The sequence below is a fragment of the Colossoma macropomum genome, unplaced genomic scaffold, assembly GCF_904425465.1.
Source record: "Colossoma macropomum unplaced genomic scaffold, Colossoma_macropomum, whole genome shotgun sequence".
Lineage (NCBI taxonomy): Eukaryota > Metazoa > Chordata > Actinopteri > Characiformes > Serrasalmidae > Colossoma > Colossoma macropomum.
In genome coordinates this window covers 140343-153282 of record NW_023495921.1, presented here as the reverse complement: position 1 = coordinate 153282, position 12940 = coordinate 140343, and the positions used below count along the sequence as shown (strand labels likewise).

The following is a 12940-nucleotide window of genomic DNA, read 5'->3' as shown; positions in this document are numbered from 1 at the left end:
TTTTATGACAAAGCATTTCAGTTTAGCTTTTTAATTTATTGATGTCAGAAACTTAAATTCAGTGTGGACAAGTAAAACATTACAAAGTACATTAAGATGTAAGAGTATATGTGAATATTGGAACAGTATAGAAAATGTAAATAAGTCAGAAAGCAGTGATTTGTAAATCCACTTTGACTTAAGTCAAGATATTTAATGTTTTTCTTTCTCGACTTCATTGCTTTTTATAAACAAACCACATTCTGAAATTGATTCCTTCCATTCCAAAAAACTCTGAACTGAGACAGTTTAAGACTAGAAAGGCAAACAAGGAAAATTTATACATAATGTTGGAGGTTTTATTGGTAGTTTTATTATATTTATACAAGAAGAGTAAAATCATTAATTAGTGTTTTCACTGTGACACATTCTACGTTGTACAGCTGCGCTTTGTATTATATCTGCCAAAATAATACCAGCTGGGGCAGCAGAACTTTTTTGACAGGAGCCCTGTTTCTGTTTTGACACGTTGTGTTGCTCTGCAATTCCACTCAAGGTTCCTTCCTTTTGCTGTTAGGGAGCTCTTTCTTGCTGCTGACGCCATTGGTGGGGGGCTTGGACCTGGATTATTTTGCAAAGCTGCTTTGCGACAAAGCCTGTTGTAAAATGTGCTATATAAATGAACTTTGACTTGACATCTTAAAACAGATGAGAAGAAAGTCTTCCATGAAGTGTAGAAGTGAAGGATCTTTATGAATCTTCTGGTTAACAATTTGGAGGGAAACAGCCAGAGTGCTGGAAATTAGAGGTAAAGCTAGGTTAGCTAGTTAAGTAGATACAAGTTAGTGTTATGCCTTGTGTTTTGCCTGTCTTTTTGTGTTTTGTATTCATTCCAGATTCCATCCCGTAACTTCACCCTTTCTGCTCCCGGACCCTGCTGATCCATTCCATTCCATGGTTTCATCTCCTCCCACCTGCTTAAAGAGGCCTGGATGGCTTGGTTCAAGAGGAGACTTCCTCATTGTACTGCTGCTGATTTTGTGTACACTTTGTAACTCTTGCCGGTTTTGCTTGCTATTGACCCTGCTTTGTTTTGACTACGATTTAGCCTGACCCTAATAACTGTATATATCTCGTATATATTTGTAAATAGTAAATGTGAACTGACTGTAGGGAGTGGCTGCCATTTTGTTTGGGAACGGGTTTGTCTGTGTGTATGGTTAGTCAGGGAGGTAGGTTAGTATACTGTCTTTTATTTATTTTTGTTTGTATGTAGGGTAGGTAGTTGTGTTGTAAAGTTAGTATGGGGTTGTTTGTTGTTTTGGCCTGGGCCATTCCTGACATTCTCTGTATTCTTCTAACAAGTCACATAATACAGTCTTGAACTTAATAGTTATGTCTGGTGCTTTGTTTCCTCTCCCACATCACATCTAATTCATTCTCTCTTCATATTGTTACGGCCAGGCCTAGATCGGGTCGTAACAGTTAGCATATTCAAGCTGCTCACCTCCACAGCGATATAAAACTATAAAATACATGTCATAAATTACAGCTGGAGAGCTCTATCAGTAAAGCAGCTATTTTTTGATAGGTCTGTAGTGTGTGGGATGGGTGTAATTTTGAGTTTGTTGTAATTAAGAGCTGACCATAATCCTGACACTCTCCGTGTCTTTCCTAAACATCAGTGTATTTTTCTCCTCCAATCACTGTTTAGTAACTGTTGCACTATCCTTCATTATCTCACTCAGGCTTTCAGGTTTTTAGCAGTGAGTTAGCGTCCCTAAGCATGTACTTTGACTATGAAAGTCCAGGTATTCAAAAGATGTGTAAAGTTTGTTACAAACTGAACACAATGTGAATAAACAGCACTAAAACATGAAATATTCAGATATGATTTTATCTCTTCTAGACCGACCTGCAGCAACATAGTGTTTTTTGGAATTTCACTGAAGTTGTTTTGAAAAAAAAAGGTCTTTTGCTTCTCATGAAACAGGCAAAGCGTGATATTGTGTCCACCTCATTCAGGAGCTTAAACATACTCGTTTATAATGTCTCTTGCTTAAATTTTATGAACTTCTTTGCACACAGCTCAGATCTCCATAACTCAGTTTGAGCTGATTTTGGAGATAATCTCCATACGCGGTGAAACACAAAGCAAACAGGCTGAATGTCTTCAAGTGGACATTGAACGGGCAAACTGTGACAATAGGCTACTTACCATTTGGGAAAAGTGAAAGTATAGCATGATGAGCTATAAATTGTACAAATAAATCACGTTTGGTGTGTAAAGGCCTTAAAAAATTATTCAAGCACCTGTTTTAGTACTTTTCACAGGTGAACAGGTAACAGGTGATGCTACCATGATTGGGTATAAAAGGAGCATTCACAAAAGGCCTGAAGCAAAGTGGAAACGTGTGCTGTGATCAGACAAGTCCACCTTTCAAATTGTGTTTGGAAGTAATGGATGTTGTGTTCTCTGGGCCAAAGAGGAAAAGGACCATCCAGATTTTTACCAACGCAAAGTTCAAAAGCCAGCTGTCATGGTATGGGGTGGGTGATAGTGGGTAACTTGCATCTGCAAAGGCATCATTAATGCTGAGGAGTACATTTACATTTTGGAGCAACATGATGCTGCCATCTAGATGACGTCTTTCTCAGGGATGTCCCTGTTTGTTTCAGCAACACAATGCCAAGCCAGATTCTGCTTGTGTTACAACAGTGCGGGTACTAAACGGGCCTGCCTGCAGTCCAGACCTGTCTCTCAATGAAAATGTGGGGCACATTATAAAGTGCAACATACGACAATGTAGGCGCCGGACTGTTGGGCGGCTAAAGTGTTATGTCAAGCAAAAATAAACTATAATAACTATAACTATAAAACTATAATAAACGGTGTCCTCAGTTCCCAAATTATTACTGAATGATGATGGAACACAGTGGTAAACATGCCACTGTCCCAACTTTAGAATAAGCATATATATACAAAATAATAAATTAAGTTAATTACTTGAAGCATTAAACATTTTGTCATTTTGTAATGTTTTCAAATGAATACATGTCAAATGGATTTGCAAATCATTGCTTTTATTTACATTTTTCCTACTCTCACAACTTGTTGCATCTGGGTTGGTAAAAGGCTCTAAACTACACTGGCATAATGTTATAGGCAGATGCTTCACATCCTTATATGTGTGCATTACTGTGCAGGTTTTCTTTAAAAAAATGAAAGCAAGTCTCCTGAAAAGAATGAAAACTGTAATAAAGACAAAGAGTGGACTGACTAAACATGAAAAATTTGGACCTGGCCTGATCTCTGTAGTAAAGAAATGAGTCATTCAGAGTGCCCACACCAGTGTCTGTGTTGCTGCTCTTTGCTAACTCCACTCCTCATGGCTACTTGTCTTACTGTAAACTGTCTTTCAGGGATGATGTTTCTTTGTGTGATGATACTGACTTGCTCTGGCTTTATGGAGACCATGTCAGGTATGTGTGTTCTATCCTGTAGAAATAGTAAAAAACATACTATATTGGAAAATGTTAACACTCATAGAATAATGTGGAAAATATTTGAGGAGGGCACTGTATGTTTTTAATTATTTTTTATTATTATTATTTTATTATATATCATGTTTGTATTTGTTTGCAGAGAACTTTAAGGTAGTTGGTCCAGGCACTCCTCTTGTTGTTGAAGCTGGTGAAGATCTGGTTCTGCCCTGTTCTCTCAAACCCAACATCAGTGCTGTGGATATGATGGTGGAGTGGATCAGACAAGATACCAACAATCTAGTGCATCTCTATGAAGATCATAATGACAGATATTATGATCAGATTATGTCTTACAGAGGGAGAACAGCTCTGTTTAAAGAAGAACTGCAGAAAGGAAACACCTCACTGAAACTCTCAGCAGTCCAACCTTCTGATCAAGGAGCTTACAAATGTTCAATTCAGGACAAATCCTACAGCGATGCCATAACTGTTTATGTAGAAGTCAATGGTGAGAAACATAACAGTTTAAATACTGAGCTTATTTTGGAATGAAAACCATCAAGACAACATTGTCGATTACTAAGACACAAATCAACATTTAGAGTGGAGGGGCTTCAGTATTTGTAATATATCGAGGGAGTGAACAGTAGTTCTGATATTTGGCAGATATTGTGATGACAGAGAGAACAGGGACAGATACTCCATTATTCTTTTAATATTTCATGTTTAAAAGTTATGTGTGTAAAAGTGAAGACAGGAGAAGCCAAGATTCATTTTGCTAGATCCATACTTAAGTTTTAGAAAGTTACAAGAGTAAAAGAAAATTCTCTGTTCCTTAAAGTCTAATACATAAAAGCTGCAGTATATTGTTCTATACAAAACTTTGGACATCCCTGGAAAAAAAAAACATTTTGCTGATCTTTGAAGTGAAAAAAAAACAAACATAATGCTGCAGAATGCAACAAAACACACAGTTACTAATATTTGATTAGTGTAAAAGAAAAAACGAACAAAACCTGATTTGATGCCTACAATTTGATGCCTAAAAAGCTGGAAAAGGCTATTGAAATATACCAAAGCATTTGTTAGTAATGTCATCAAGAAATAGCAGTTAAGGAAAACTATGGAGGTGGGATCTTGAAGACCAAGAAACCTGAGATGGAGCAGCTCATATGCTGGCCAAAGGCAAAGCAAAGGAGTTAGAGGAAGGCTTAAACTGACACAGGAATGGTGGTGCACCATTCCATTGTTGCTTGCACAAACATGATATGTATATGAGTTATCATAAGTAAACCTTACCTGGGATCACAACAGTGAATGTCTGAAATCTGCAAAATAACATATTGAAAAGCCAGAGAACTCTTTGGCCACATTTATTAAGGGCCATATTCAGTTACTTAAATAGTGGGAAAAGATATTCTACCTTTCTACTTTAGTTTTTTTGCAAAACTCTGCATGTTTTATTGTAGAGACCATGAAATTATTGAATAAGAAACATCACTTCTCAATGCTCAATAGTAAATATATCAATCTTATTATTGAAAGGTAAAATTTATCATGTTGAGACACTGACCATCCAGGTTGCTTCACTGCTCTCCACCAGGGCAATAACCCACCCACCTAATCACAGCACTTGCCACATGTCAAGTGTAAAACTGTTTGCAGCAATAGGCTATAAACATTTAAAGCAATTTTTATGCCCCAGACTTATCTGGCCCATTTTACCTTGAACATCCTGTTTAAAATTAGAAGGTTACACCAGTACTATAATAATCTAAAGTTTCAAATAAATGTCTTTTAAGCACCTACGACTTCCATCTTAAATGTAATTTCCAAACAGCATCAATTTTAAAATATTTCAAGTCAAGTCAACAGGCTTTGTCATTCCATCTATGTACAAGTACACAGTGGAGTGAAATTATGTTCCTCCAAGAACAACATGGAACAAAATAGACAGTACAAAGTGCAAACGTGCAGATGTAAGTGTGCAAAAAAATTTAACTAGAAACAATATAATGTTCACAAGATCTTTGTCTGTGTTTTGAGAAAATCAAGATGTTACCTGCAGTACTCACTGATCACAACCCATTGCTGACCAATTTTACGTATGGACCGCAAAATAATAGAAGTCCTCAGTGGCAGTTCAACACATCTTTGCTGCAGAATTCTGAATTTCAAACAGAATTTAGAAACAAACTCATTAAATTTCTGGCTATTAATGTCAACAGTGTAGATAATGCCATTATGCCTCGAGAGCAAACCCTGAAAAATAAATACTCAGCAACTGTTGAAAAAGAACTGAAAATTGCCAGAGCTGAATTAAATGATCTGCTACGTAGAAAGGTGGAGTTTATCTTGCACAGAGTAAGGCAGAAATATTATTTTAATGGATCTAGGCCAAGTAAAATACTTGCACTCAAATTGAAGCAGAGTGAACACTGGGCTACTATTGACGCCATCTGTTCACCATGTAAAGCATTGGTTTCTGAACCCAACGACATAAATGATGCTTTTAAATTACACTTTTCTGACTTTTACAAACCCATTGCCAATTTAGATATAGATACATGTCAAGTATTTCTTCAAGAGCTAGATCTTCCAGAGCTAAAAGCTAGTGAATCCAAACAACTTGGCCAGCCGATAACACTTGAAGAATTACACATAGCACTTAAGACTTCAAAAAAAGGAAAAACCCCATGAATTGATGGTATTCCACCAGAGTTACTTTTGCATTTTTGGGATGTTCTTGGTCCAGTCCCACATAAAGCCATAAACTCAGCATTTGAGAAGGGATATTTTGAAAAACAAATGAACATTGCCCTAATCTCCCTAATACCAAAAAAAAGGGAAAGATCCCACTAGATGCTCAAATTATAGACCAATTTCCCTAATTAATTCAGATATTAAATTATATGCAAGAGTCTTGGAATTACGCTTACAGAAATACATAGGTAAACTTGTTCACCCTGATCAAGCTGGTTTTATACCAAATCGCTTGGCTACAGATAATATACAGCATTTATTCCATATTATAAATGAGACCAAACAGCAGGAAAGCCCATGTGCAATATTATCCTTAGATGCAGATAAAGCTTTTGATCGTTTAAACTGGAGTTATCTGTGGAAGGTGCTAGAGAAATGTGGGCTTGGTGGAAATTTTATTAACACGATATATGTAATCTATTCAAATCCTTCAGCAGTTGTAGTAACCAATGGTCTACACTCTCAACCGTTCGATATCTCTAGAGGAAGCAGACAAGGGTGCCCTCTTTCGCCGATGTTGTTCGCCCTCTCACTAGAACCTCTGGCAAAGTATATCAGACAAAACGAAATCTGCTATATTTCAGTTCAACAACATAAACATGCAATATCTCTCTATGCTGATGACATTTTATTGTATATTTCCAATTTTGAATCTATCTCAGATATACTAGCAGCATTCACTAGGTTTCAGGTTATATGATTAATTGGATTAAATCATCTCTTCTCCCTCTTAATAAGAAAGCCAAAGAAATTCAGACATCACCAGCATTGGTCTCATTAATTCCTGTAAAGAGGTAGATTACTTATCTTGGGATTGACATAATGGCCTCTCTGCAAGGTATTCTTTATACAAATTATGGTAAAACTCTGACGGAAATTCAAAATGATACAGCTAGGTGGGCAAATATACCATCTTCATTACAGTCTAGAATTGCGACCATAAAAATGAATATAATGCCAAGTATTAATTTTTTAAGTGCAATGATTCCTCTGTCACCCCCGGTAATCTGGTGGAAAAAGCTTGATTCAGTAATTCGCAAGTTTATTTGGAACGGCAGGCAACCTAAAATGAAATTAGGTACATTGTGTTATTCTAAAATGAAAGGAGATTTATCCTTACCTAATTTTATAATGTGCCATAAAGTTTTCCAACTCCGTGCCTTAAAGGTCTGGTTCGACCCACTCTTTCATGTTCCTTGGAGACAAATTGAGGAACAGTTAAGTGTGCCTATCAGACTTCAAGATGTATTGTTTTCCGGATTGTCCATAAAATTCTGTTCGCTAAACTTTGGTCCCATTATGACCAACACTATCACAAATTTCAAAGCCGTGGAAAAATATCTTGGTTATAGTGACTAAGGTCATTTACAAACCCCACTTTGGCATAATAGGAATATAAAATCTGGTACCAAACCTTTTACATCAGAGCGATGGAGAAGACAGAATATTAAAACTCTTGATGATATATTTAATTCAGAGGGGAAGCTTTGAAAATTTAGTAACAAACTTTAATATACCAAGATCTTCCTTCTTTTTGTATTTACAGTTACGTTCAGCCCTTAAAGCATACAGAATTCCATGGGGAACAGGCCTCAAGCCACATCCAATTTATAACTGGGTCATTAATGCGCCACCACATGGTCTTGTATCAACTATATATTCTCACCTTACTGAAACGTTGTATAAGAAGCTCCCAATTCAGTCTATTTGGGAAAAGGAACCATCTGTTAATTCAATTGATTGGAACATAGTATGGCGAAATATATTTCATGCATCAAAGAACCCCAATCATCAACTGATCCATTTTAAATATTGTCATAGGTTATATTGGACACCACGAAAATGCTTTCTTACAAAAACTGCAGTACATCCCTACTGCAACTATTGTCCACAACAACCAATGGGAACTTTGGTAAGGGGGTTGTTTTTTTTTTTATTTCCTGCAATTCTGTAATGTTGTGATAAAATGCTGCTTGATTAACAAGAAACATAAAAAAAATTGATCACAAAAAAAAAACTAGAAACAATACAATAAATACGATAAATTAAATGGATATTAGACACAGTAAACAGACAGGACAGTGCAGCACTGACACAGCACTCATTTCTGAACATGAGGTAGTGGAATAAGGTGCAAAGATATTTAACATGCTGTGATCTGTGAGTTTATGCAGTCAGATAATATACGTGAGCACAGCAGTTACTGAGGTAGGATTTACACAGTACTAGAGTAAACAAAGTGTAAACATTGTATTAGCAGCAAAGTTCCAGAAAGTGCAAATAGAGCATCAAAAGAGAAGTGTATGTGTGTGAGTGAATGTAGAGTATGTGTTGTGAAACAAAGCTGTTGCAGAGTCTGGCAGAGATGGCACGGATGCTCCGGTACCTTCTGCCAGACGGCAGCAGTGAGAAAAGTCTGTGTGAGGGATGGATGAGGTCGTCCACAATGCTGGTGGCTTTGCGGATGCAGTATGTGGTGTAGATGTCCATGATGGAGGAGAGAGAGACCCCTATGATCTTCTCAGCTGTCCTCACTATTCACTATAGGGTCTTGCGGTCAGAGGCGGTGCAATTCCCAAACCAGGCAATGATGCAGCTGCTCAATATGCTCTACACAGTCCCCTGTAGAACATAGTGAACATAGTGATGGGAGGGGGAGATGAACTTTCTTCAGTCTCTGCAGGAAGTAGAGGCGCTGCTGGGCTCCCTCGGCTATGGACTTGGTGTTGAGAGACCAGGTGAGGTTTTCTGTGATGTGGACACCGAGGAACTTCATGCTCCTGACGATTTCCACAGCAGAGCCAGTGATGTTCAGTGGGGGGTGGTTACCTCACACTCTTCAGAAGTCAACAACCATCTCCTTAGTTTTGTCCACATTCAGAGACAGGTTGTTGGTTCTGTGCCAGTCCGTCAGCCGCTGCACCTCCTCTCTGTACGCTGACTCATCATTCTTGCTGATCAGACCCACCACAGTCGTGTCATCAGCAAACTTGATGATGTGGTTTGAGCTGTACTTTGCAGTACAGTCATGAGTCAGTAGAGTGAACAGCAGCGAACTAAGCACACAGCCCTGAGGGGCACCGGTGCTCAATATTGTGGTGCTGGAGATGTTGTTACCTATCCTGACTAACTGAGGTCACTCAGTCAGGAAATCCAGGACTCAGTTACAGAGGGAGGTGTTCAGGCCCAGCAGGCTCAGTTTTCCAATCAGCTGCTGAAGGATGATGGTGTTGAATGCTGAACTGAAGTCTTTGAAGAGCATTCTGACATAGGGGTCTTTAATTGTCCAGGTGGGTGAGAGCCAGGTGGAGTGTGGTGGAGATAGCATCGTCTGTTGAGTGGGGCGATACGCAAACTGCAGTGGGTCCAGTGAAGGGGGGAGCTGGTCTTTAATGTGCCTCATGACAAGCCTCTCGAAGCACTTCATAATGATGGGAGTGAGTGCAATGGAACGGTAGTCATTGAGGCAGGAAACTGGAGACTTCTTTGGCACAGGGATGACGGTGGTGGACTTGAAGCATGTTGGAACGACTGCAGTGCTCAGAGAAATGTTGAATATGTCCGTGAGAACATCAGCCAGCGCATCCTCTAAGCACTCTGCCTGGTATGCTGTCAGATCCTGGTGCTTTTCGTGGGTTGACTCTGTGTAGGGTTCTCCGCACATCAGCAGTGGACAGACACAGTACCTGTTCATTTTGAGGAAGTGTGGTTTTCCCCTCCGTCGTGCCATTCTGTGCTTCAGACCGAGCATACAAGTTATTAAGTGCATCTGGACGGGAGGCATCACTGTCACAAGCTGTAGTTGGTGATGGCCTGGATTCCCCACCACATGCGCCATGTGTTAGCAGTGTCTTGAAAATGTTCATGGATTTTCTTTGAGTAGGCATGCTTTGCCTCTCTGATGGCCCGGGAAAGCTTGGCTCTTGCTATCCTGAGGCTTGCCGTATCCCTTTAAGGAAACCCTGGATGACTATCGCACATAATATTTATGTTTATTACATTTATCATATTTATTAAATTTATTTAGGTTGAGGTGTGTGTAAGGATGCATAGATTTATGATAATTGCTATATACGGTGTTGAGAAGTAACAGAATATATGCAATGGTGTTACATCATCTGGATTAAAAAAAAGGTAACCGTAATCATTACAGAAAAAAGACGTGCATCAGATTACATGCACATTGAAAATTAGGGTGGTTACAAAGGCAAAATCATTGCCTTTTGTCAAAATTTGCCGTTCTGAATGCTAAATGTGTCAAAGGAGCCATTTACATTTGAAGGGTTTTTTACTTTAGGAAGAAAAAATCTGTAGAAAATCTCCCCACCCCTTCACAAGCAGCAGTTCATGCAAGTCCAAAAATGTTAATATGTGTAAATATATATGTGCAAATTAATGTAACTAACACTCAGCTCCTACTGGACTGCAGAAACCGCTGAAAGCTAGGAAGTGTCAACAAATTGTACAAAATCACAAACAGTGATCATCGAAGTCCAAGCATGACTCACCAATGTAAAATCTTATGAAGCAGCACAGGCTTTAGCAGAGAGAACATAGATGACGGCCAGTCAGAGTTCGGCCACTATTTTTAATTATTGTTGAAAATGGGCTTCTTTTTATAAATATTCTTAATCTTGAGGGGTCTTAATCTGGAGGGCTCCATTAGACTGACGTTTTTGACTGTGATATAAAGCAAATACAATTAAGTCAGCAACACAGCGCCTCACAGATTTTATTTTTTTATTTTGGAAGAACTGAAAATATCAGTTTTCCATAGAAAAATGTGAACTCTACACTGTGGTAACACATTGGACACAAATAACAGACTATAGTTTATGCAAATGTTTGGGTGTCCCTGGTGAAATTACATTTAGCTAAGAATGTACAAAACATTCTTAACGAAACATAATTTCCCCAGGGGCATCCAAACAAATCATAATTTAAACCACAAAAAATTAATTTAGGTCAAACAATAAATTAGTATCTATTTTTAATACATTTATGACCAAGAAAGTACTAAAAATTGCAGACAAACATCCCTAAACCCTTAACACTCATTAAGAATGTAACGATCTATGAATTTGCACAATGATGCAAATTTTGTATGCTCCCTTGCGTTCCCCCTTTCCCACTCTATCCAGCACACTGTGCAAAAATTAAGGCACATTTTATTTTTATTTTTATAATTTTTTCCAGTATCTTAACCTCAACAAAGAAATTGAAATTGTGCACTTAGATATGCAAAATCATATTTTGTTGTCTGTAAAGGATGTGTTAACTGTTTTCCACTTAGAAAATCAACAAAACATGTAATTTGACTGGGGGCATTCAAATTTGCATATGACTATATACAATAATAATAAGAAAAAGAAGAATAGGAAAAAGAATAATCCATGCAAGAAGAGTTAACCATTTAAAAAAGTTTTTTTAGTGCAGGGGGTCTTTAAAATATTTTTCTGCACAGGTTGTATTTACTTTTTTTCACTTCAGAAATCAGCTAAAAATGTCATTTGGCCAGGGGTGCCAAAACTTGCACACGACTGGCAAAAGCCAGCTACATAGTGATAGTGACACCAAGTGATCAGAGGGCTAGGCTGTTCTTATGTCTAATATGCTGTCTAGTGATATTGTGACCAGAAAATTGGAGTGCAATAGAGTTGAAATGCTACACTGGGAGCTAAAGAGAAATTCAAGTCAAGTGGTTTTGAATGTCATTCCTCAATATAATTTGTATACAGAGGAACAAAATGTCATTCATCAGGCTCCACCGTGCAACACAAAACAGCAGTACATTACACAGGAGTACACAAAGTGCAGATATACGATAGTGTGAATCAAGTGCAGAATATGCAATAAATACACCAGACAATAAATATACAAAACAATAAATACACAAAAAAAGTACTAGACAGGACTGCAAAACAGTGAATACAAACGGGCGTCGTATATGTATGTACACACAGACATACACCGATCAGGCATAACATTATGACCACCTCCTTGTTTCTACGCTCATCGTCCATTTTATCAGCTCCACTTACTACATAGGTGCACTTTGTAGTTCTACAGTTACAGACTGTAGTCCATCTGTTTCTCTGCATACTTTGTTAGCCCCCTTCTACCCTGTTCTTCAGTGGTCAGGACCCCCATGGACCCTCACAGAGCAGGTACTATTTGGGTGGTGGATCATTCTCACACTGCAGTAACACTGACGTGGTGGCGGTGTTAGTGTGTGTTGTGCTGATCTGAGTGGATCAGACACAGCAGTGCTGCTGGAGTTTTTAAACCCTGTGTCCACTCACTGTCCACTCTATTAGACACTCCTACCTTGTCAGTCCACCTTGTAGATGTAAAGTCAGAGACGATAGCTCATCTGCTGCTGCACAGTTTGTGTTGGTCATCCTCTAGTCCTTCATCAGTGGTCACAGGATGCTGCTACAGGATGCTGTTGGCTGGATATTTTTGGTTGGTGGACTATTCTCAGTCCAGCAGTGACACTGAGGTGTTTAAAAACTCCAGCAGCACTGCTGTGTCTGATCCACTCAGACCAGCACAACACACAGTAACACACCACCACCACGTCAGTGTTACTCCAGTGCTGAGAATGATCCACCACCCAAATAGTACCTGCTCTGTGAGGGTCCATGGGGGTCCTGACCACTGAAGAACAGGGTAAAAGTGGGCTAACAAAGTATGCAGAGAAACAGATGGA

General features: G+C 38.6%; 1 protein-coding gene across 3 annotated transcripts in view; it reads left to right on the top strand.

The window, feature by feature from the left end:
- The first annotated feature begins 3351 nt into the window (after nucleotides 1-3351).
- The window catches only part of LOC118803515 (ribonuclease inhibitor-like), a 50855-nt gene continuing 41266 nt past the window's right edge, over nucleotides 3352-12940 (top strand). For 2 of the 3 annotated variants that reach the window (XM_036564001.1, XM_036564002.1), the window contains exons 1-2: nucleotides 3355-3462; nucleotides 3626-3973. In XM_036564001.1, coding sequence (XP_036419894.1) covers nucleotides 3369-3462; nucleotides 3626-3973 — 442 coding nt within the window. In that variant the 5' untranslated portion in view covers nucleotides 3355-3368. Of the gene's footprint in view, nucleotides 3463-3625; nucleotides 3974-12940 lie in introns of all 3 variants that reach the window. The other variant, XM_036564004.1, reaches the window with a different exon arrangement.